The sequence below is a fragment of the Callithrix jacchus genome, chromosome 5 (genome assembly GCF_049354715.1).
Source record: "Callithrix jacchus isolate 240 chromosome 5, calJac240_pri, whole genome shotgun sequence".
In the NCBI taxonomy this organism is placed as follows: domain Eukaryota; kingdom Metazoa; phylum Chordata; class Mammalia; order Primates; family Cebidae; genus Callithrix; species Callithrix jacchus.
Window position 1 is genome coordinate 6253583 of NC_133506.1, and position 24922 is coordinate 6278504.

The window sequence follows — 24922 nt, forward strand, 5'->3', positions numbered from 1 at the left end:
GAGCCAAGCGCAGTGGCTCACACCTGTAATCCCAGCACTTTGGGAGGCCGAGGCGGGTGGATCACCTGAGGTCAGGAGTTCAAGAACAGCCTGGCCAACATAGTGAACCTGTTTCTTAAAAAAAAAAAAAAAAAAAAAAGGAAAGTTGGCACAATGGCTTCCTCTGGGTGAGGTCCTAGGGCCAAGCTGGAAACTAGCCCCGCCCCCTGCCCCTCCACCCACCTGCTCTGTGAGGTCACAGTGCCAACTACTCCAGTGATCCTGACAGATTCCACTTGGCACCTTTCAGAGGACACTCAGAGGCATCAGCCACTGCCTCTTCACCAGCTCCCAGAGATCCCCATCTCCATCCCTAGTCCTAGAGAAGGAAATCCATGCCACGGTCCTCAAGGAGCCCTGGGGACCCAGGTGCCCTACTTGAAGATGTGGCCAACAACCGCAGGCCCCGGAGGTGAGAATGGCAGCACCCCCTTTGCCCAGCCCTTTACAGTTCACAAAATGCTGCCCCTCCACCCTGTCCTTGGAAGTGAGCGGCATTGTCACTGTACTGCACAGAGGCAGCCACCGAGACCAGAGAGGTCTGGCAGTGGCATTCCCAAAGTCTCCCAGCCAGGAAGTGGCAAAGCAGCCATCTTTCCAGCATGTATTTATTGAGCAACTACTACGTGCCAGGCCATGCACAGAGGACAGGGGACACAGTGCGGTACCAGCCTGATGTGTTCCCTTCCCTCACGGAGCTCACGGTCTAGTGAGGGAGCCTGATAGGAGACAAGGAAACAAGTATTTCGCCATCGTTATCTGTCAGAGGGTCTCTGGCTGCAGGTGACAGAAATCCAGCTCAAAATGATGCCTGTCTCTGGGCACCCAGATCCAGGTGTGTTTCCCAGGAGAGCATACCTAACAATCTGCGAGGGGGACGAGAAATGACCAGACTTGGCTGCATGTCTTTCAACCTCTTTTTGTCTATGTCCCTCAGGAATTTCATCAAGAAATCTGTACATGTGGAAAGGATCGTGTATTAGCACAATTGGGTGTATATATAATTGATTAATAAACATAAATACACTGAGGGTATGACAAAAATGTTTAGAGACCTTTGACTTAAGAAAAAAAGGAAATTTTAAAATCTCACATTTCGAGAGGTCCCACAGAGCAGGAGGCTCCAGAGTGCGCTAATCCCTCAGTTCTGCCACCCAGGACCCAGGCTCCTGTCATCATTTTGCTCCTTTAGTCTCCTCTCCTGGTCACAAGATGGCCACCACAGTTCCGGGTGTCAGGCAGAAATATGGCTGTCTAGGGGAAGGAGAGTAAACACCGTTTTCTGTGGGTCTCATTTAGCTAATACTAAACCTAACCTTTCCCCCAAGTTTCTTACCTCCTAACCACCCCCATGCCCCACCTCACCTCACCCCGTAGACTTCCCCACCCTTGAACCAATCACAGCACAGGAAATGGGGGCATGACAGCAGGTTTCAACCAATCAGGATGCTCTAAAACCACATGGAGCAGGAGCAGACAAAGGGGCAAAACCAGGCTTCTGCCAACCTCTGGGACATGGTGACAACCACCTGTGACTGCCACAGCAACCTGAGTCTTTTCCTTGGTGAAGACCTGGATTTGGGGTCAGGCAGACCTGGATCTGTCCCTGAATCACAGGCAAACTTCTCTACACCTGTTTCCCAATCTAGAATGTGGTATGCACGTTCCAAGGACACTATGTTCCTCATAATTGTAAAATGCGACCATGAATCTTGTCATTTCCAGGATTGCCCGGCGAGGCCAGAACACCAGCAGGATGGCAGAGGACCCCTCCCCAAACATGAGTGAGCAGAGATGGGTGCCTTGGTATCTTCAAGGGAGCTGAGGGGCTGAGGCTCAGAGATGTCAAATGGACAACCTGGGCCACCCAGCCAGGGGCAGGGGCAGAGGGGCAGCGATGTGACGTGATTGTCCTGTGCTCTCTGCAGATGACGCCTTCCTGTTGCCTGTCCACATCAATGCCCAAGCCCCAGGCCTGACTCAGTGCATGCTGGGATGCGTGTGTATGTATATACTGAAGAGTCACCTTGGCCATCAACATGGGCCTGGGGAGAGGGTCCAGCCTCAGCCCAGGGTGACCTGGGGGTGGCAAGGCCTGCCCTGGGCTGCAGGGGTGGTGGGGAGCTGCAGGTTGCACTCTGAAGATCCACGCATTGGAGATGCCATTCCTGCCAATGTCTTTGGTGACTGGAGAGGGCAACTGGGAGGGAGGCTTGCTGTCTGGAGGAGGAGTTAACTGCCAACCCTCTACCACCAGCCCGGCCGCTGGTTTCACCCATCCATCCACCTGTCAAGTCCATTAATTCCCCCAGACCTTACTCCACAGGCACATCCATCCAGCCATCCCTCTCTCTATTCATCCACCCATCCTCTCAGTCTCCTCCCAATTCATCCATCTTCCAAGCCAGACAGCCATTCTCTTCTTCCTTCCTCCATCGACCCCTATGTCCTCCCACCTTCCCATCCATCCTGAGTCCCTACTTTTTGCCTAGTTCCACAGTGGGCATTCGGGGATGAAGCAGACAAGGCCCCTGCTCTTGCCACGCTCCCAGGGTCTGGAAATGGACATTGTTCCATTCCAGGCTTTTTGTGCTCCAGAGTCACTATTGTCTATTAACTGCCAGTGGCAAGCAGCGCCCACCTATAGGACCTGTACTCCCTCCAGGCCAGTACGTACCAACAAGCAGAGCCCGGTGCTGTCCTGGGCTCAGCCAGCAAGTCAAGAGGGTCTCCCAGCTCCAGGACCTCCCCCAGCCCCAGAAAGTTCAGGAGGTCCTGGCAATGGGACAAAGATGAGAGCGCAGTGACTCACTGCTTTCCTGTCTCCTGTGCAGCCTGGGTCAGCTGTCTGGCCTTCTTCCTGAGAACTCAGGCCCAGCGGGTTCTGTTCAACACATGCAGGTGAGCGGGGAGGGCAAGGAAGGGTGATGGGAGTGGGAAGCGGCAGCTCGGGACCATGACAGCCCCTCCATCAGTTTGGATCTCTCCTTGGTAGCCAGTCCAGAAAAGCTATCCCAAACCTGGCTTTTGTCAGACACCCGTACCCCAGAACCCACTGTGGCTCCCCATTGCTCCAGCCCCTCGGCCTGCAGCACCCTAGAATCCTATCCCACCCTTCCTCTCCAAGCTGCTCTCACTTGGCTTCCTGCTGGAGACCCACTGGGCCAGCAAGTCCAGGGTCCTCGCTCCCTGGACACCCCATTCCGAGTCCTATTTGTTCCCACCTCCACACATTTGCACGTGCTATTAACTTTTTTTTTAGACAGGCTTTCACTCTACCACCAGGGCTCACTGCAGCCTCTACTTATGGAGCTCAACCCACCTCAGCCTCCCAAGTAGCTAGGACTACAGGCACACGCCACCATGTCTGAATAAATTTGGTATTCTTTGTAGAGAGAGAATTTCGCCAAAGTGCCCAGGCTGGTCTTGAATGCCAGTGATCCTCCCACCTCAGCCTCCCAAAGTGCTGGGATTACAGGCATCAGCCACCGCACCCAACCCAGCACGTGCTGTTCTTCCTGCCCAGAGGGCCTGTCCCATTCTTTCCCTTTTCCCTTCCTGTCCTTGGAAATTCTTCCAAACTCCAGCAGAGATATCCACCTCATTCATTGATTTGAAGTTTAAATTTTAAATTTAAAACTAGCTCAGACTCACCACTCAGGAGCTCCCCATCAGGTGGGAAAGGCAGGCATCAAAACACTGCCAAGCTCGGAGGGTTGGGAACGTTGCCTGTGGAGCCAGGGAGAGAAGAAGGGATGGGGAAAACAGCATGCATATGGAGAAAGACAATGAGGAGGAGGAGGGTGAACACCTGGCAGAGCCTTGCCCACCCGGCCCTGACCACCGCTCCCTGCCTTCCAGATGCAAGCTGCTGTGCCAGAAGCTCATGGAGAAGACAGGCATTCTGCTCCTCTGTGCTTTCGGTGCGTCCCAGGGCCCTGCCCAGTCCCAGGTTGAGGTATCCCTGCACCCTGGCACTGACTATGGGACGCTGGGCAAGACACCGCCCTGCCATGTGACTCAGTTTCCCCATCTGCCTGATGGGTACTGCTGTGAGAATTATGAAATGAAATGATGACCATGAAAATATTCTGAAAGCCAAGAAATGCTTTGGAAATTGTAACGCTCTCCCCAAACCATGTTAGGAACATTATTGCTCCCGCTTTCTGGCTTTCCATGGTCTTTCCAGCCTCCACCCGCACCTCCCATGCACAGTTTAGCTTTCCCAAGCAAAGGAATCTCCTCCCTCCCTGAAATATGCTGGCTTTGGAGTAGAGGCTGGGGGTCGGGGAGGGAGGGAGAATCAGCTCCTCATAGGAAAATAAACAGTGAGTCCTAGAGAACTGTCCTGATTTTTTTTTTCTTTTTTCTTTTTTTTTTGAGATGGAGTTTTACTCTGTTGCTCAGGCTGGAGTGCAGTGGCTTGATCTCAGCTCACTGCAACCTCCACCTCCTGGGTTCAAGCGATTCTCGTGCCTCAGCCTCTTGAGTAGCTGGGATTACAGGCACGCACCACCATACCCACCTAATTTTGATATTTTTAGTAGAGACAGGGATTTACCATATTGGCCAGGCTGGTCTTGAACTCCTGACCTTGTGATCCACCCGCCTCAGCCTCCAGAAGTGCTGGGATTACAGGTGTGAGCCACCGTGCCCGGCTGTCCTGCTTTAAAATCCAATAGGAATTTTATAATACCATCTTTTATAAATAACGCCTTTTGGGGGGTTTTTTGGTTTTTGGTTTATTTGTTTTTTGTTTTTGAGATGGAGTCTCACTCTGTCACCAGGCTAGAGAGCCGTGGTGCAGTCTCAGCTCACTGCAACCTCCACCTCTCGGGTTCAAGTAATTCTCTGCCTCAGCCTCCTGAGTAGCTGGGATTACAGATGTGTGCCACCACACCCAGCTAATTTTTGTATTTTTAGAGGCGACAAGGTTTCACCATCTTGGCCAGACTGGTCTTGAACTCCTGATCTCATGATCCACCTGCCTCAGCCTCCCAAAGTGCTGGGGTTACAGGCATGAGCCACTGCGCCTGGCCTGCCTAACACCTTTATTGTGACACTATTAGAAATGAGTTTCTTGCTGGGTATAGTGGCTCATGCCTGTAATCCCCGCACTTTGGGAGGCTGAGGTGGGCAGATCACCTGAGGTCGGGAGTTCAAAATCAGCCTGACCAACATAGAGAAACTCTGACTCCATTAAAAATACAAAATTAGCTGCGCATGCTGGTGCATGCCTGGAATCCCAGCTACTCCAGAGTCTGAGGCGGGAGAATCACTTGAACCTGGTAGGTGGATGTTGTAGTGAGCTGCAATCGTGCCATTGCACTCCAGCCTGGACAAGAGTGAAACTCCGTCTCAAAAAAATAAAAAAGAAATGGGTGTCTTAATTTTGTTTTCAGGTTATTTATTGCTAGTGTGTAGAAACACAACAGACTTTTTGTACCTTGATCTTGGATCCTGCAATCTTCCTGAACCCAATTTTTATTTGTAACGTGAGGCAAGGCACCTAACCTCAGATCCCTTCGAATTTTAATGCAAGATCATGTCATTTGCAGATAGAGGTAGTTTTAACTCGTTTCTGCATGATAATCTGGATGACCTTTACTTCTTTTTTGTTTTTTTAAGACAGAGTCTTGCTCTGTCACTTAGGCTAAAGTGCAGTGGTGCAATCGTAGCTCACTGCAGCCTCAAACTCCTGGGCTCAAGAGATCCTCCCACCTCAGCCTCCTGAGTAGCTAGGACTATAAACATGCACCACCTCCCTGAGCTAATTTTCTTAATTTTTGTTTAAATTTTTTTTTTGTAGAGATGGAATCTTGCTGTGTTGGCCAGTTTGGTCTAGAACTCCCAGCCTGAAACCATCCTACCTCAGCCTCCCAAAGTGCTAGGATTACAGGTGTGAGACAACACGCCTGGCCTACTGCTCTTTCTTGACTAATTGGCCTGGCTAGAACCTCCAGTACCATGTTAGATAGAATTGGCAAGAGCAGACATCCTGGTCTTGTCCCTGATCTTAGGGGAAAAGTGTCCAGTCTTTCACCATTAAATAGAATATTAGTTTGGAGCACTTCATAGATGGTCTTTATCAGGGCGAGGAGGTTCCCTTCTATTCCTAGTTAGTTGAGGGTTTTATCAAAAACAACAAATAAGTTTTAAAGACTGTGTTTTTTGTTTTTTTGTTTTTGAGATGGAGTCTCTGTCACCCAGGCTGGAGTGCGGTGGCATGATCTTGGCTCACTGCAACCTCTGTCTCCCGGGTTCAAGCAATTCTCCTACCTCAGTAGAGGCTTTTTTTTTTTTGAGGCAGGGTCTCACTGCCTTGCCCAGCCTGGAGTGTAGTGGATCGCAGCTCACTGCAGCCTCAACTTCCTGGCTCAAGTGATCCTCCTGCTTCAGCCTCCCAGGTAACTGGAACTCTTTTCTTTATGATAATCTGCAGGACCCTTACTTCTTTTTTGTTTTTTAAGACAGAGTCTTGCTCTGAGACTAGAGTGCAATGGTACAATCATAGCTCATTGCACCACCACACCTGGCTAATTTTTCTATTTTTTTGTAGAGATGGGGTTTCACCATGTTGGCCAGGCTGGTCTTGAACTCCTGGGTTCAAGTGATCCACCCGCCTCAGCCTTCTAAAGTGCCGGGATTACAAGTGTGAGCCAGCACCCCCAGCCAAGACTTTTAAATAGTGGCTTGAATGGTGGCATTTCAGCCAGCATGGAGATCATAAAATTCAGAGTGCCTCCTTTTCTTTGCCAATTATCCCCAATAGAGTTGGAACAGGGAAGGGGGAGCCACAGATTCCTTGGTTTATGGGCCACATGTTACATGTTTGATATCATCTGATCATGAGGTGGGTATTGCTGTTATGTCTGTTTTACAGAGGAGGGAACTGAGGCACGGAGCATTAAGTCATTCCCCCAATGCTGCACGATGCTAGCAAGTGGCATAGCTGGGATGTGAACCCAGATGTCTTAACTCCAGCACCTGGGCACTTAATCTTGCATGTTAAATGGCTCATTCTTATTCTCATGGCCTCACAGGATTCTGGATGTTTTCTATTCACGTACCATCAAAAATGAGAGTTGGGCAGGTGAGCGTGCACCCTCCTCAGGCCCTATGGCTGACTGGTCTCACCCTAACGAGTCAATACCACCTCCACAGCTCCACTCATTCTCACCACATCAGGCCCCTAATCAGATCCTGACTTAACCCAGATCCAAATCTCTCTCTTCATCATGCCACCCACCTAGAACCCATCTCTTCTGCCAGAGGTGACTTTCAAAGATTGGATGCAATAGTCCCTCCTCCAAGATGGCTCTCCTGTCACTTCCTCTCAGAGACGACCCATCTCTCCTTTCTCAAGGCCCCACTTAAAGTGCGGTGGTGGTAACAGGGAACACACGTCTGTACTTAAGGCAGCCTGTCCTGTTAAAAGCAATGAAACTGAGGAGGAAGGAGGACGGAATAAGTGGCGAGACTCCCTATTTGATGTCAGCAAAAAGTCTCAGAGGGCCTCAGAAAGGGGATCTGAAGGGCCTGTCCCTCCCCCTCCTCTTTTCCTCCTTATGAACCCCTTCCTATCCATCAAGGTCCAGCTAACGTGTCACCTCCTCTAGGAACACCCAGGCAGAAGTGGTCTCATTCCTCTTTCCTCCTATAATTTTCTGTGGTCATCACTGTCTCTCCAACTATACTGGCAGCTTCTTGAAGGAAGGAGCCAGGTCCTATTCACCCCGGCAATGTTTAGCTTGGTACCAGCAACAGGGTTGCCACTATCAATGTTGAATGACCGGATGGCCAGAAGGGAGTGTGCAGGGAGAGAGAACGAATGGGAGGTTGGACAGATGGAAGGTCGGATTTGATGGATTAGGACTGTAGGGAAAGAAATGGGAGGCTAGATGAATACATGAATAAGAGAACAGATGGATGAGATGATGGGTGGTTGGAAGATCAGATGGGATAGATGAGTGGATGGGTGGGTTGGTGGATAGATGGATGGATGGCTGAGTGGGTAGATGGGTTAGGGTGTATGTATTAGAGTGTAGCTAGATGGGGGAGGTTGGGGAGATGGAAGATTAGATTGATAAGGGAGGGTGGGTGGATGGGTAGAAGAGGTGTGGATGGATGAAGGTGTGGATGGATAAATTAAAAGGACAGTAAATTAGAGTTTGGAGGAATTATAGGTGGGTGGTTGAATTATAGGTGGGTGAAGGGTCAACAGGAAGGTGGATGAATGTGTGGGTTTATGATTGTGAGGGAATAGATGGATGAAGTTCTCCTGGGGCCAGATTAAACCAGCTGAAGGAGACCCCTTACTTTTCTCAATACTCCACCAGGATGACAGCATAACTACTCCACTGCAGAGCTTGAGGTAAGAGGAATCTTCTGAGTAACCGTATGATTACCTAAAAAGCAGAGCTACAGCCAGAATCTGGGGTATATTGGCTATAAACGTATGCTCTGCAGTTAGACAAACCTGGGTTTAAATCCTAACTCCCTCATGTTCTACATGGCTGACCTTATGCAAGTCACCTTTTCTCTCTGGGCCTTTGACCCCTCATCTATTAGATGAAGCATAACACCCGTCCTGCCCTTGGCAATTATGGGCACTAAAGAAATGTGAAGTGTCCTGAATAGTTCCTGACCCATAGTCAGTACTCAGCAAAGGGTAGCTGGAAAAAATTTTAGCCAAGACACCACCTGATGGCAGCATCCTTAATTGCAGACAAAATACTCAGGAATATTTGGAAGGAATGAGCTAGGTGTAAGGATATTCCAAGCAGAAGGAAGAGAAAGAGTAATGTTTTAGAGATAAGAACCTGATGAAGGGGTCTAGGGATGTACCCAAGAGAGTGGGAAAATCTGAAACTCATTCTTTGAGAGCCAACTAGCAAAGAGAAAATCTGAAGGTAACACCAACAGCAGCACAAATCAGCCCAATCTTGTGATCACTCCTTCTTGATAAGGTTGTACCAGGAGAAGGTGCGACATCACAGTGGGGAAATCCAGGACCTCCGAGGTAGCATAAACCTGCTCACTGCCAAGCTCCAGGAGATGGAAGCCATGTCCAATGAGGTGAGATGCTGGCTATTCTGCCCCAAATATCTAACTTCTCTTTGTCTGATGTCCTGTTTCCTGTACCTCAAGTTTCCTTTCTTGGTTTTATCTCTCATTTTAATGGAGAACATCCCCCAGTGACTTCCAGGAAAAGAGTGAAAGAAGTCTCTTTTTTAGTGCTTGTATGTTTAAAAACATCTTTTTCTGTCCTGGTACTTGGTTGATAGTTTGGCTGGTTATATAATTCTAGATATGAAATAGTTCTTCCTGAGAATTTTGAAAGAAACCCACCACTGTATCATAGTTTATACTGTTGCTATTGATATAAATAAAAAGTCTGTCACTCTTATTACTGATCCTTTGAATACGATCTATTTTTTATCCTTAGGAGCTTGTAGAACATTCTTTTTGTCTCCAATGTTCTACATGTAACCTGGTTTGGGTTTTGATGAGCTTACCGAATCGGTGGGTTGACATTTTTTCAATAGTTTTGGAAAACTTTTACTTTTCATCTCTTAAAATATTTCTTGTTTTCCATTATCTGTCCTATCCTAGGACAGATACACCTATCCTAGGCCTATGCTTTGAAGGCCTTTAGAGTGCTTCATGTCATTCATATGCTATTACCTGCTTTGCTTTGTCATTATTTTTCTGTATGTGCTTATGTTTTGATATTTTCCTGTTAACCTTTCTTCGGGTTTACTAATAATCTGGCATCATTCTGTCTCTCCAATTTACTATTAAATCCATTCATTTAGTTTTTTTCTTCATTTGTTTGTTTGTTTGTTTGTTTACAGAGTCTCCCTCTGTCAACCAGGCCGGAGTGCAGAGGTGTAGTCTTGGCTCACTGCAACCTCTGCCTCCCAGATTCAAGTGATTCTTCTGTCTAAGCTTCTGAGTAGCTGGGGTTACAGGTGCATGCCACCATGCTTAGCTAATTTTTGCATTTTTAGTGGAGACAGGGTTTCACCATATTGCTTAGGCTGGTCTTGAACTCCTGACCTCAAGTGATCCACCTGCCTCGGCCTCCTAACTGGGATTAGTCGTGAGCCACCACATCCAGCCTTAGTTCTTAATTTTAGATACTGTATTGTTTAGTTCTAGGTATACCTTTGATTTTTTTCACAGACTTTAATTCTGTGATGAAATTCTCCAACATTTCACCTATGTTTTCTATCTTTTCCTTTATTTTAATTAACATATTAGTAAGTCATTTTTAAAATGCTTGTCTGCTAGATCCAGTAGCTGGATCATCTGTGGCCTCCCTCTGATTTCTGCTTTTTATTTGGGGTATCAGTCATATGGACTTGCCTCTTCAAGTCTAGTAACTTTTAGTGTTTTCTGAACATTGTATAAAAAGCAGCTGTAACTGTTCCAAATAATTACAATTCCACTAGAGAAAGTTCTCCTTTTATTTATAAGGAAGATGAAGTAGATTATCATTTCTATCTAGACATGCATTAAGCTAGTTCAGATAGAGCTGGGTCAGATTTTTTAAAAGGTTTATTTAGAGGTTTTAAGCTTAACTCTTTAGACTCCTTCCCATGCAGTTTCAAAATTTTGGCAAATGTCTTAGTGGCAAAGACTTATCATATGTTTGAGGTCTCACGGGTCTCCAAATTTCTCTCTCACCCCTGCGTGAATGCAACAGTCTCTGGGCCCAGTGGCAAACTTGGATTCTTGGCTTCTAATTGTGCCCAGAATTGGTTTCATGCCCCCAGCTGAAGTGCAGCTGAAGCACTGTCTTGACTCACCACCCCTTCTAGGGCAATGGATCTCCAAGTACGGCCCATGTGCCTGTAGCATCAGTAACACCTGGGAAAATGTAAGCAACTGAAATGAATAGGCCTCACTCAGCCCTACTGAATCAGAGGCTCTGAACATGGGAACCAATCATCTGTATTCCAGCAAGTCTTCCAGGTGGTTCTGACACCAAACAGACTCCCTGTTCTAAGGCTTTGATCTCTTGCTTGTTGTGTTTTTGGGTGCCCTCCCTCAAAGGGACTTCGTTTCCTACGCACTGTGAAGATGTGAAGTTTTGTTCTGCCTTTCAGAAACCTTTGAAGTGGCCTATTACAATCTTGGAATTCACTTACTACCTTGTGAAGAAAACTGGCCATATTTGAGGCTCCTCAAGTCCCCAGTGTCATTACTTTAGCTCTTTGTCACCATTAAAAACTTTGCTTCTTTCTCTTTCACCAACAGCAGCAGCAGCCCATTATCTGGCCTAAGCCCAGATCCTTAGCCCATGCCTGGAATCATCAAATGCCCCCAGAGATTTAAAACAACAGACAAGAAAACCGCCAACACAGCTCAGAATGGTGGTCCACTCTGCAGAATTTTAGTTCATCTGGTCCTTGTTGGTTCCACAGATGTGCCTATGGGCTGGCCACCCTTTGGAACCCATCAGTCTGGAAACTCCAGGCCTTCAGTCCTAAGAAATGTCCTTTATTCCTGTGACTAAATTGGTGGATTCCCCCAGCACCATTAGCTCCATTGGCTCCATTCGTTCCATTTTGATCTTTGAACCTCCTGTTATTTGGATCCCAGCTCCTGAACAGTTCTAATTCTTTTCATACCATTGGGTGAACATACATACTTACTGATCTTGGGAGTAGATACAACTAGGAGTAGAACTGCTGGATCATAAGGTACGAGTGTGTTCATGTCATTAGTTGCTGCCAAATAGTTTTTCAATTTACGCTCTCGTGGCGAGTATATCCCAGTTGTACCACATCCTTACCAACGATTGGTGTCATAAGTCTTTTTCATTTTATGCGGCAGGGTGAGAAGTGGTGTCTCACTACAGTTTTAATTGGCATTGCTGGTTGTTAATAATGTGGAGTGTCTTTTCGTGTATCCAGTGGCCATCTGGATTTTGTCTGCTGCCTTTTGGGGGAGAGTGCTGTTTCTTATTGATGTGTGGGAGTTCTTATGTGCTCTGGGCAAACATCTTTTATGGGAGGTACACACTGCAAATATCTTCTCCCTGTCTGTAGTGTGGCTTTTCGTTCTCAATGGTGACGAATAAAAATGCCTAATGTTAATGTAGTCCAATGTCACTATCTCTTATCTTATGTGCAGTGCTTTGGGTGTCCTGTTTAAGAAACTTTCACCTGTCCCAACAGAGTCCCTCTGCTTTACCCTCTCCAGGGAATAACTTCTAGTCTTCTACTGGGGAACAGAGAAGTCACTCAGCTTCTCAGAATGAGAGGGAGTCTCCAGGGAATCTGCCTCAAAGTTGGCTTAACACCCAATTCTCCACCCTAATTTCAGAGGCACCTAAGGGCACCAATCCTGAGCTTTTTGAGGATGGCCAGTTTCATATGCAGATTTCTCATTTCTGCTAAATCAGTAGTTCTCAATTGGGGATGATTTCGCCCCAGGGGAACATACAGCCATGTCTGGAGACATTTTTGATTGTTACAACGTGAGGAGGAGATGCTACTGCCATCCAGTGGGTAGCCAGGGATGCTGCTGACAATGTATAAGACAACTTCCAAAATGGCCAAGACCAGCTCGGCGTGGAGACCCCAGCCCAGGTGGCGCTGAAGGAATTAAGAAACAGAAACATGGATAGAGTGCAAAAGTGGGAATCAGAGTGGGACGTCAGGGGGCTCACAGCATTTCAGAGCTGAGAGCCCAGAGCAGACTCTGACCCACATATTTATTCTTTGTGAACAAGTGATTGTTTTTAATAAGCAGGTGTTCAGTGTTTCTTCATAGAATAAAGATAGACTAAACAGGCAGACAGTGCTGGTTCACTACTGAAATAGAAATCAGCTAGAAAGCACTCTGCGAGTAAGCCGTGGGCACAAGGCCATGCATCCTGTGTTTTGGGAGCTGGTTTAACTAGCGCATGACTGGTACACATTGCTCACTATTCCATAACGCCCTGAGCAGTTTTCCGCCGGGGACGGCTCGGTGTTCCTTGCCATCGTTTCTCAGTAAACTACATATGATCTGTCACACACACATCAAGACCTTTTCCCAGCACAGAATATTACTGCTGTCTCCAGGGCCACTACTGGCACACATGGTGCCTTTTTGCAGAGGGGAAAAAGCTACCTGTGCTGGGCAGCCGTATTTGCAAAATGCATCTTCATCCAAATCAGAGAACAGGGGAAGAGCTGGGTGTCAGCCTACACCGGGCCCTTAACTGGAAACCCTTCTGCAGTGCACACCACGCCCAACCACCCCCGCGGCCTGGGTTTCTCCTCTCCCGTGCTGCCTGTGTATATGGGTTTGGGTCTTTTTAAATCCCTTTACTGAAGCTGTAACGGAGTGCTGGGAGAAAGTAAAATTAGATGATGTGTTTCATCCGTCATCTTTACCTAGAAGCTGAATTTTGTTTTTTTTTTTTTTTGAGCCAGAGTCTCACTCTGTTGCCCAGGCTGGAGTGCAATGGTGCCATCTTGGCTGCAACCTCCACCTCCTGGAGTCAAGCAATTCTCCTGTCTCTGCCTCCTAAGTAGCTGGAATTACAGGTACACGCCACCATGCCCGGCTAACTTTTGTATTTTTAGTAGAGATGGCCAGGCTGGTCTCGAACCCCTGACCTCAGTTGATCCACCCGCCTTGGCCTCCCAAAGTGCTGTGATTACAAGTATGAGCCACCACACCCAGCCAGAAGCTGAATTTTTAAAAGAATTCACAAAGGGAAATTGCATTGTGCGAGATTCAGCAAAACTTTGCTAAAACTCGTCTTTACCTTTTTATTGTCCCAAAGTCATAGATCTGCAGTGCTCCTGAATTTCCCCCTATGCTCTGTTCAGACAGACCCAGGAGGAAAGACCGCGTCAGCCACTCGCTACAGTGAGGCTCTTGGCAGGTGTTTCCTCTGCAGTGGGGAGGGAAGCCCCGCTGTGACTTACGAAGGCAGTCAAGCGTAGTGATTGTAAGGACTGGTTCTAGAGTCAGGGTGCTGGGCTTTGAATTTCCTCTCCACCAACTATGCATCCTGTGTTTTGGGACTGTGTGACTCTGGTCAATTACCTACTGTCTTTGTGCCTCTGTTTCTTCATCTAGAAAATGAGTTGTAAGGATTAGATTTGTTAATTTATGTAAACTTAGGCTAATACCTGTCATATGGTAAGCAGTCCCTAAGTGTGCCTACTGTGTGCTAGGAATCCAGGATCGGGGATCAACTAGAGCTCATCCTTGTCCTCAAGGCAGTCCCAGAACCTGTGGATCCCAGAGAAGGAGCCTGCACCCAGCCTTGGGGCAGAGAGCGGGTGGGGCCATCAGGGAAATTCCTTGGGGTTGGTGACCCAGTTTTGAAACGTAATAGGTGAGAATTTGCCCAGCCAACGAGGGGAGGAGTTGGGGACTTTTTGCCTTTTGGAGCTGTGTAACCTCAGGCAGCTCATCAACCTCTCTGAGCCTCGGTTTGCACATCAACACGATGGAATCGTAATCACTGCCTTGTAACAGCCTGGCTACTGTTTAGTTACCATTGCCGCAGAACAAACCATCCTAAAACAGCGGCGTGAAACAATCACTTGTGCTCAGAGATTCTGTGGCTTAGGAATTCAGACAGGACACGGTGGGGATGGCTTGTCTCTGTTCCATCTGGGGCCTCCGCTGGGAAGACTTGAAGGCTGGAGATGACTCTACAGCTGGACTGGAATCATCTGGATTCACTCACGTGACTGGAGATTGACGCTGGCTGTCAGCTGGAAACTCAGGGCTGCGGATCAAAGCACCCACCTGTGGCCTCTCCGTGTGGCCTGGGCTTCCTCTCAACATGGCAGCTGGCCTCCAGGGTTGAGCATCCCCAGAGAACCAGGCAGTGCTATATCGTTTTTTAGGACTTAGCCCCAGAAGTCACACAGCATCACTTCCATCGTAGCTATAAGCCCAGAGTGGTGGGAAGGGAACTTAGACGCCACCTCTCAGTGGAAGGTCACACTGAAAGAAGAGCCTGGAATGGGAGACCCTGTTGCAGTCATTTTTGGAAAACGGAATCTTCCACCACTGTGAAGAGTCTAATAAAAAGGACAGCTGGTATTTATTGTGTACCTACTGTGCTATCTGCATCTGGCAGCAGAGTGGCGTGGTTAAGGGCCTGAAGTCTGGAACCGCAGTGATCGCTCTGCGTCACACCAGCTGTGCGACCCTGAACAACTTACACCTTGTGCTTCAGGATTCTCATCCTTAATATGAGGATGACAATAGCACATACATACTTCTTAGGGGTGCTGGGAGGTGATAGGATGAGCATGAGCATATGTGACATCGAGAATAGCCCCGGCACATAGTAGGGTCTTTATAGATCTGCAATGGGAGGTAGACACGATTATTGTCCCCATCTTACAGGCGAGAAAATCAAGACTCAGAGGGGCAGTAACTTGCCCAAGGCCCCACAACAGTAAAGGTCGTCCTGACGTCAGAGCCCCTGCCTTAACCTCACCGAGACTCTGGGACCCCTGAATGACATCGGTCACGGTGGACTTGAAAGAGCCCCGTGAACCCACTGGGTGGGGTTGGGGTGGCTCTGTGTCGCCTGGGCTTTCAGAGTAGAGCCACAGGCTTCTGCAGGCAGGGCCGGGCTGTCAGGGAGAGGAGGGCATCCTGCCTGTCACCTCCCATGGACACACAGCGATTACAGTTCCTGACAACACACCAGCGCACAGCATGTGTCTTCTCCCTTTCCAGCAAAACATGGCCCATAAAATAATGAAGATGATACAAGGAGATTACACCGAAAAGCCAGACTTCGCCCTGAAATCTACGGGTAAGTGACCCCCTTCCCCACCATCTGACTGCCTCAAGTGTCCTGAGAAGCTCTCCAGAGGGTGAGTTTCACTCTTGGTGTGGTATACCCCCTGCTGCTGGGAAGTCCATCCTCAGAGCTGACCTCTGCTCCAAGCTGGTTTTCTTGCTACAATTTTGTTTTCTCTCAAGGGGGTCTGGGACGACGAGGTTGGTTATGGGGAGTAGGGATGGGTGGGGTGGGAGGGAGCACAGTAATCCACAGACCCTCTACATTGTGGAAGATCTATAAAGCCCCTACTATGTGCTCGGGCTGTTCTTGGCTTCACCTTGCCACCGCCCCCACCCACCACTATTCTCCAAACCTGGAGCTGGGCACACAGGTCAGCAGGACAGAGCTGTCCCCACCCCCGCACTCAAGAATCAGTGCTTCAGGGCCAGTCACAGTGGCTCACGCCTATAATCCCACTTTGGGAGGCCGAGGCAGGAAGATCACCTGAAGTTAGGAGTTCAAAACCAGCCTGGCCAACATGGAGAAACCCCGTCTCTACTAAAAATACAAAAATTAGCTGGGCATGGTGGTTCATGCCTGTAATCCCAGCTATTCAGGAGGCTGAGACATGAGAATCACTTGAACCCAGGAGATGGAGGTTGCAGTGAGCCGAGATCGCACCACTGCACTCCAGCCTGGGCAACAGAGGAAGACTCTGTCTCAAAAAGAAAAGAATCAGTGCTTCCAGGCAGGTGGCAGGGAGGGAGAGGACCTGGGCAGAAAGGCCTTCTGCTCCGGGGAACATTTGGGCTGGGACTTGGTGAGGAGAGAAAGCCTTCCAGGCCAAGGGACCCTGTGAGGAGGCCAGTGAGAGCGAGTCAGGGACAGCTGGTAGGAGGCGAGGTCTGGGCCACAGGCGGGGGGCACAGACCCCTACCAGGCAGCACCACTGACTCGGACACTCCCAGGCTCTGGGAGATATGGGGTCAGATGGTATCAGCCCAGCCCCTGAGTGCTGGGCCTCACTTAGCCTCTCGTGGCTGGGATTTCCTCCTCTGCACAGTGGGTATCAGTCATCATTAGATGTTAGATGGGGAGTGCTTACCCTGTGCCAGGCACTTTGGGAAACGTGCTCTGACGTCTCATCTCAGAGTGCCGCAGCAGCCCTATGACAGGGAGGCCATTGCCACCACCACAGCTGTGCTAATCATAGCCACCATGAGAATCGCTTGAACCCCGGAGGCGGAGGTTGCAGTGAGCCGAGATCACGCCACTGCACACCGGCCTGGGGACAGAGCAAGACTTCATCTCAAAAACTAAAAAATAAATAAAATAAAATAAAAAGTAATAGCCATCATGATGACCATTATTAACATGGCTGCAATCCCATTTCCTAGAGGAGAACAGGGCCAGTGACTCATCCAAAGGGCTCGCCCGGCTCATAGTGAAGGCCGCATCAGTGGGGTCCCCTCCACCAGGCAGAAGCCTGGCTGCTTGGCTGAGACCACCTTCTCCCACACAGGGGCCAGCATTGACTTTGAGCACACGTCAGCCACCTACAACCATGACAAGGCCCACTCCTACTGGAAATGGATCAGGCTATGGAACTACGCACAGCCCCCCGACATGATCCTTGAGGCAGGGACGATGGCAGGAGATGGGACAGCAGCAGGGGAGGGGTCCAGGCAGGGTTTGGGGACAGGAGCTGGCAGAAGAGGTAGGGGTGGGAGCAGAGGGAGTGAGGTGGGGGCAGGGTTAGAGGCAGGAGCAGGAGACAGATGCAGGACAAAGGAAGGAGGCAGGAGGAGGGGCTGTTGACTAGGTGGGGCCTGGAAGAGGGCAGGGGCAGGAGGTGAGAAATGATCACAGGGGCCGCCGGGGCTAGGGTAGGGCAAAGCGGAAGGACAGCTTGCATTGGCATTGGAAGGGACCCCACCACTCAGCCCTCAAGACTTGAGGGTCTGAGAAACCTCAGGACTACACAGGGGATGGGCCTATGATAGATCCATTTTGCAGAAGAGGAAACTGAGGCTCCAGGAGCCAGGTCACTTGACTGCGGCCTCACAGCCGGTCACTAGCACATAGCAGAGTCAGAGTTCAAACCTGAGCTCTTTGCCCCTCCAGGATCCTGCCTCACAGAAGAGGAAAATGAGGCCCAGAGAAGGGAAAGGGCTTGTCCTGGTCACACAGCAGGTGCCTCCATTCAGTGAACACCTGCTAAGAGTCTCATCCCAGTGGCCAACCCTGGAAATGCCAAAAGGTCGCAGGCCATTTATCCGTGGACTCTACCTTAAGGAGCTCCAAGATCTTGGCACTCAGGGTCAAGCTAGAGCATTGGCCTTACTCAGCGTGGACGGGGTGAAGGGCTTCCTGGAGGAGGCAGCCAAGGACGAGCATATCCACAGGGAGAGAGAACCCAGGGCCATAGGCCAAGCACAGGGCCCGGAGTGCAGCATGGTGCACAGATCCAGGCTGGGGCCGGGGGAGGGCAGTGGCTGGGTTGCAGAGTGCTGGCTGCAGTCAGGTTTGGAGCAGTAGTGAAAAGCTACCCAGTCAAGACTCTGGCCCTCCGGGGCCCTCTCCTGGCTCCAGCCTGACTGAGCTCTCTTCAGGTCCGCACCTCACCAAACTGGCTCGCCCTGGGCCTGTCCTGTGCTATTCCCTCAGCTCCCTTTCCCAGCTGACTCCCCATCTACCCGGGCCTAGCTCCTCTGGAGGCTGTCCCTGACACCCACAGCCCCCCCCCCGCACCTCCTGGGCTAGTATCTACTGTTCAGATAAGGACTGTTCATGCCGTGGCTCCAAGAGGCTCAGAACCTACCAAGTAAACACCTTTCCTGGGTGATTTCTGTCAAACCTCTTTCTCTCCCTGGGCCTCTTGCCCCATCTGTGGGGCAGGAGATTGTGGTGACGAATGCAGAGTTCCAAGGTCAGACTCCCAGAGCTGCACTTCCAGCCTGCATGACCTGGGCCAGTCATTGTCCTGCTCCTCCCCTCAGCTCCCTCACCTTCAAAATGGGGATAGTGATGGTACCTAAGTCATGGGGTGATTGTGAGACTATGTAAAGAATAATGGGAGGGATGAATGAGTGAATGAATGAGTGAATGAATGAATGGGTGCCAATCGGGACAGGGTGGAGGCTGAGAGGCCCCAAGCAGGTCCCTTCTTCACTGCACTGAACTGAGGGAAGGCTTACCCCTGCACGGGCAGTCAGGAGAGCTTCCTGGAGGGGGTGGTACTTGAGCCAAGCTTTGGAGACAAGAAAGGACTGGTTCACCCAGGAGGGCCCAGGAAGTGCAGGGGATCAAAGGTGGGATGACGCCCCCTACCCACCCCCAGCATATCCCTTATTGTACTTGCCTTTTCTAGCCCAACGTGACACCTGGCAACTGCTGGGCCTTTGAGGGTGACCGCGGCCAGGTGACCATCCGATTGGCTCAGAAGATCTACCTGTCCAACCTCACGCTGCAGCATATCCCCAAGACCATCTCACTGTCAGGCAACCTGGACACTGCCCCCAAGGATTTTGTCATCTATGTGAGCACTCCCTGGCAGGCAGCCATGCTTAGCTGAAGCGACAAGCTTCCAACGGTGGTATTCCAGGCTGGCGTAAACAGGGTCCCCACAACGCACACAGGGGAGGGGCTGGGTGCAACTTGGTTGAGGCTGGAAGTGGCCAGGGCTGGGGTCCCATTTCAGCCTTCAAGAGTAGGGGATAAACAGCTACTCTATTTCAAATCAAGCTTTCAGAGCCAAGATAATCTGCAGAGACCATGGAGCCCCCATTTTGCTAAGAAGGTCCGAAGAATTACCTGGACTGTCTCAGTAAAACAGGTCCATAGAAGGATCAGGGAAGCACCTCAGTCCTACCAGTCAGTAGCTGAGCTAGAAATAAACCCTCAGCCTCTGGCTCCCAGTCCAGTGCTCTTTCCTATACATTGCACTGTGCTGCAGTGGAGCAGTGTCCAGACAGGTAGTAAGCTCCCATCCTGGGGAGTGTGAAGTCTCCACTGCAGAGGGGAGACACCCTCTAAGGGCCTTGCTGGTATCTGACATCTTCTCTATGGTTCTGCTTCCACAGGGCATGGAGAGCTCCCCCAGTGAGGAGGTGTTCCTAGGGGCATTTCAGTTTCAGCCGGAAAACATCATCCAGATGTTCCCGCTCCAGGTACCCGCGAACAGCTGCCTGTGCTGAGCCCCTGCTGAATGCAGTGTGCAGCCTGTCCCCAGGGACCCCCTTCTTCATCCCCCAGTATCCCCAGGAGGTGCCCAGTCATGACTAACCTGCTTGACAGGCAAGGAAACTGAGGCCCAGAGAGTGGCAGCCGCTGCCCAAGGCCAAGTGAGACTCCTGGGATATCCGACCACCTGTGGCCACCTCTCCCCCTTTCCCTGATGTGCCCGGGAGCCCTCTTGCTGCATTTCTTCCCAGGACAGCAGACGTTGAGCAAGAGGGTCCCATGGGCAGGGGCTGCTGGCTCTAAAGGTAGAGTCTCCATACTGGGTGGCCCCAGAATCAGCACCTGATCCACCCACAGGTGGGGAAACTGAGGCCTGAGGGGAGGGGTTGGAGACAGAAGCAGGTCTAGAGTGGCCACTGGAATGGCCCTGAGGCTTGAATCAAACACTTGTTGGCCTAAATCTCACCCCAACTATAAATTATACATGAGCTTGGGCCAAGCCTTTCTTCTCTGGGGCCTCAGTTTCCCCTTCTGTCATTCCCTGGGAGGTGGAAGCCATCCAGTGAAGGCTAAGCCCGCCCCACTTTTTACACTAGATAGGGAGTGTAATAAACACAGGCTCCACCCCCTCTTGCTTGGCAAAAAAGGGGAGGGGCTGCACTTACAGAGCAGTTACTATGTGCCAGATGCTGGAAGCCGCTGGCCCCAAAATCTCACTTCACGTCCATGGCAATCCTGGGAAGCAGATAGTACCTCTCCCATCTTACAGGGGGCGGGGCAGGAGTGGGGGACTGAGGCCCACAATGGGTGGAGGTTTGCCCAAGATCGCACGGCACCAAGGCTGGGACATTTCCTCATCCACACTATGTCTGTCCTTCTGGCCTCAGCATCTTCAGCAAGAGCTCCTGAATAGCGACTTGTTGTGTGGCCTTGGGACAGCCCAGCCTCCTCTCTGGGCCTTAGTTTCCCCACCTATGAAGTGGGAAAGTTTCCTTCCACCCCTCACCTTTGGACAGACAGGATGGGAGTCTATGGGTGAGCTGCCTCTGTGACATTCTCTTCCAGAACCAGCCAGCCCGGGCTTTCGGTGCGGTCAAGGTGAAGATCTCAAGCAACTGGGGGAACCCAGGCTTTACTTGCCTGTACCGCGTGCGAGTGCATGGCTCTGTGGCCCCGCCCGGGGCGCAGCCTCACCAGAACCGCTACCCTGAGAGAGATTAAAATTTATTCTTTACTCCCAGACCAAGTCTGAGTATCTTTTGGCCCCAAAGAGAGAGGGTGGGCTAGCCTTTGACATCTGAGCATTTGATGCTTAGCAATGGTTGATCCTGTGCTGGGTGCCCAGGCATCTTCTCAACAGCCCCAGGAGACCCATTCACAGATGCGGACAGTGAAGGCTCCAAGCAGCAAACTGACTTGCTGCAGGTGACAGCCAACAAATGGCAGCTCCGGAGCTCAAACACAAGCAGTCGACTCCTGTGCATGAGAAGCCTTTCCTGCTTCAAGTTAAGCTCTGCCCCCAAACCGTGTGTGACATCGGTCAAGACTCTACCCTCTAGGAACCTCGGTCTCCCCAGCCGTAAAATGGGGACAGGATTATGACTATTGTGTCAGACAAAGTGATCAGTGAGAGGTCCCAACCCTACCTACTGTGGAGTGTTTCAACATCATACTGACAATTTACTGTGTGACATTGGGCAAGTCAGACACCCTCTCTGGACTTCAGTTTTTCCAGGTATGTAAGTATTGTTTCCCCAACTTCGGTCACTCATATTTTGTCTGTGTAATCTTTGCCATAGTGGAGTCCCTCCTGCTCTAGCATTGTCTTGAGAGCTTACAGAGGTGCTGAAAACAGTGTGTATTCCTGCAACCTACAGCAGCTGTGCACACAGCATGACACACAAGAGGTACTGGGTAAATGATCCTCAATGTTATTGTCAACCTCTGTCCCCAGGCAAGTGATAGGAGGCCTAGTCCTCCGGGAGGGGAGAGCTCCGGAATAGGGCAGGCTGGCCCAGCCAGAATGGCGGCAGGAACCAGAGCTTGCGAGGGAGGGAATTCCTAGCAGGCAGGAGCAGGGAGGTGGAGATGCTCACTAATGCACAGGACCAGCTGGGCATTAGAAGGACAGAGAGATCGGAAATATTCCTGTCTCCAGGGAGGGCACCCTGCACCAGCCCACCCTGCTGCTGAATCTGCCACTGGGCCGTCTGCCGGGCCTCCACGCCAGCACTCGGGCTTCCTCCAGCACCTGGCCCAGGCTCATCTCTGACGGGCTTCACAGTGGAATAGGCTTCAAGGGGTCACCTCACATCCCTGTTGCTCTCTTGCCTCCCAGCAATCAGAGGACCTGGAAGCCACACGTCCAGCCTGGCATCTTTAGGGTAGTTTTTATGTGAACCATTCTTGTTGTTATTAAAAAGCAAAATCAAACTAAGGTTTGGTAAAAAGCAAATCCATTGAAACCCCACTTCCCCACTCCCATGTGCCCCTCCCAGGCTCATTCCTCCAGCTGGTCTGCGTTTTTTCCCAGTCATTTAAGTGTCTTTTGTTCAACATATTTTCTCGAAAATATTATCAACTCAATGCTTTTCTTTATGGCATCTAAGACGTGTGCATTGTACGGAAGAATATCCCCAGCTCCAAGTTTATAGACATATACTTCTGTATTTTCTTCTATTAATTTTTTTCTTTCTTTTTTTTTTTTGGGTGGGGGAGACAGTGACTCACTCTGGCACCCAGGCTGGAGTACAGTGGTGTGATCTTGGCTCACTGCAACCTCCGCCTCCCAGGTTCAAGCAATTCTTCTGCCTCAGCCTCTTGAGTAACTGGGACTATAGGCACCTGCCACCACACCCAGCTAATTTTTGTATTTTTTGGTAGAGACAGGGTTTCCCAATGTTGGCTAGGCTGGCCTTTCATGAATTTATTACATGCACATTTTATACATACATACACTCCTTAGTGCATAAACCCATACAAAATATAAATGTATAAAAGCCTTAATGCACCTGGAATTTATTTTTGTGTATGGTGTGAGGTAGGGACCTAATTTAATTTTTGTATATTACTACCCAAAGACCACAATACGGGATTATCACTGAACGGCTGTCTTTTCCCAGAGCTTGGAAACGCTCTCCATGCAGTGCCTGGCCTCTTTCATTGTTTCATCTAGCCCTGTGTCATCCTGCATCAACACCATGCTCTGTGACACCGGCTTGGGAATACATTTGGTACGTGTTCATGCCAGCACCCCCTCTTTCCTCCTGTTTCAAAACCTTCTTGGCCATTCTCATCCACTTTGTTTTCCAGGCAGACTTGAGAATCAGCTTGTCAACTTGCATTTTGTAAATGCTGCTGGATTGGCACTGGTTTTATGCATGAAGAACAAATCTCTTGGCCATATCAGCTCTTCTCAAAACATAAACTCTTCTCCCATTTCTTGTGGTTTTCCTTCAACATCCTTCAGTCAAGAGTCCTCACTTTTTTCATACGAATGCTGCACTTTTCTTGCCAGATTTAATCCTGGATACTTTACCAGTTTTAGGGCTAAAATGAATGCGACCCTTACCCTCGGTGACATTCTCTGTGGTCAGAGCTGCAGTGGAGGAAGCTCCTGCTGTCTGACACTCAAGTGGCACTCATTCCCAACTCCATGCCACCCTCCTGAGGGTTCATATAGTTCTCCCAAGTGGACACCTGGTCCACAAACACTATGTAATCCACGGTGTGCTGGCACCTGTCACTGAATCTCTCTACTGTGGGGACTGAACATTCCCCCAAACACTAGGAAACCAAGGCACAGAAAGATGCGACAGCCCCCCAAGGTCACACAGTGAGTCACAGCAATGCTCTGACCCCCAATCCAGACCTGCCAGGCCCCAAAATGCTTTGTCTACCCCCTCCCCCAACTCTTCCCACAGCCATTCAGGTCCTAGGCTTGGCTGAACCAACTCTGTGGAGCTGTGAGTAGAGGGTTGAATGCTGGTCCTTACAGCAATGTCCCAGGGCCCACCCCACCCCGACCCAGATGGCTGAGAACGGGACTTAGCGAATGGGAGTTCTGTCATACATCCGAGGGGCCCTGCTGCATGTGGCTCAGCCCCTGCCCAGATAATCAGGTCCCCTTTATCCACCCACCCCTTCCCCGCCCCTCACCCCACACTCCCTCTCATACTCCAAGGTCAGCGGTCCCTGGGTGGAGCATTATGGTTCACGGTGCACTCGAATAGCCCCTCTGCGCAGACAAGAAGGCTGAGGCCCTGCGAGGGACCCGGCCTCACCCAAGTCCTACAACAGGACCCTAATTCAGCCCAGCAGGGGCAGGGGAGGAAACTTTGTGGGACAGCAGGAGAACAAAGGTCTCCCTCCCATCCACCCCCAGTCCAGGTTCACAATGCACAAGGCTGGCCGCCTGCCCGCCACTCAGCCCACTCACTGGACTACCGCAGAGGAGTCAGCCGCCAGCCAGGGTGGGAACCAACTCTCCAAGGCAACCAAGACAAGGACCGGAGGTGCAGAGCGCCAGCTACCTGCAGGGCCCCCAGAGTGGCGCCTCCGTCAAGCCCAGTTCAAGGCCCGGGGCTTTAGCTAATCCACTAATCCCTGGAGGCCAGAACAGGCCTGGCTGGGGCAGGCTGCTTCTCTGAGACTTGGAGACCCCTAGACAGACGGCGACAAGGGCCCATGAGGAGACTCAGAGACCCCTGGACAGACAGTGGGAAAGGCCTAGTGATGAGACCCAGAGACCCCCAGATGGACAGTGACAAGGGCCTGGTGATGGGACTCAGAGACCCCTGGACAGACAGTGGTAAGGGCCCAGTGATGCGACAGAACCTAGGCCCTTCCCTGGCCTATGCCCCTACACCAAGTGCTCAAGGGAGTCAGGCTTGGGGCCTTACTTTCCTCCTCTGCTCCAGGAGATGCCCATCCTCA

At 50.4% G+C, this 24922-nt stretch overlaps 1 protein-coding gene across 1 annotated transcript; it reads left to right on the top strand.

Moving 5' to 3' along the window:
* The first annotated feature begins 287 nt into the window (after positions 1-287).
* Positions 288-21227, top strand: SUN5 (Sad1 and UNC84 domain containing 5). Its single transcript, XM_002747280.6, has 13 exons — positions 288-451; positions 1765-1823; positions 1968-2042; positions 2874-2940; positions 3901-3962; positions 7083-7132; positions 8379-8413; positions 9009-9117; positions 15757-15835; positions 17328-17443; positions 19176-19343; positions 19888-19974; positions 21053-21227. Exons 1-13 carry the CDS (start codon positions 375-377, stop codon positions 21206-21208), a joined length of 1140 nt encoding a protein of 379 aa, XP_002747326.3. The 5' UTR covers positions 288-374; the 3' UTR covers positions 21209-21227.
* Positions 21228-24922: the final 3695 nt, after the last annotated feature.

Bases quoted from the DNA above. Each gene is read 5' to 3' on its own strand.
- SUN5 (XM_002747280.6), top strand. From the start codon at position 375: ATGCCACGGTCCTCAAGGAGCCCTGGGGACCCAGGTGCCCTACTTGAA. The intron at 1,824-1,967 runs GTGAGCAGAGAT...TGCTCTCTGCAG, and splicing joins GGACCCCTCCCCAAACATGA to ATGACGCCTTCCTGTTGCCT. The intron at 17,444-19,175 runs GCAGGGACGATG...TGCCTTTTCTAG, and splicing joins CCCCCGACATGATCCTTGAG to CCCAACGTGACACCTGGCAA.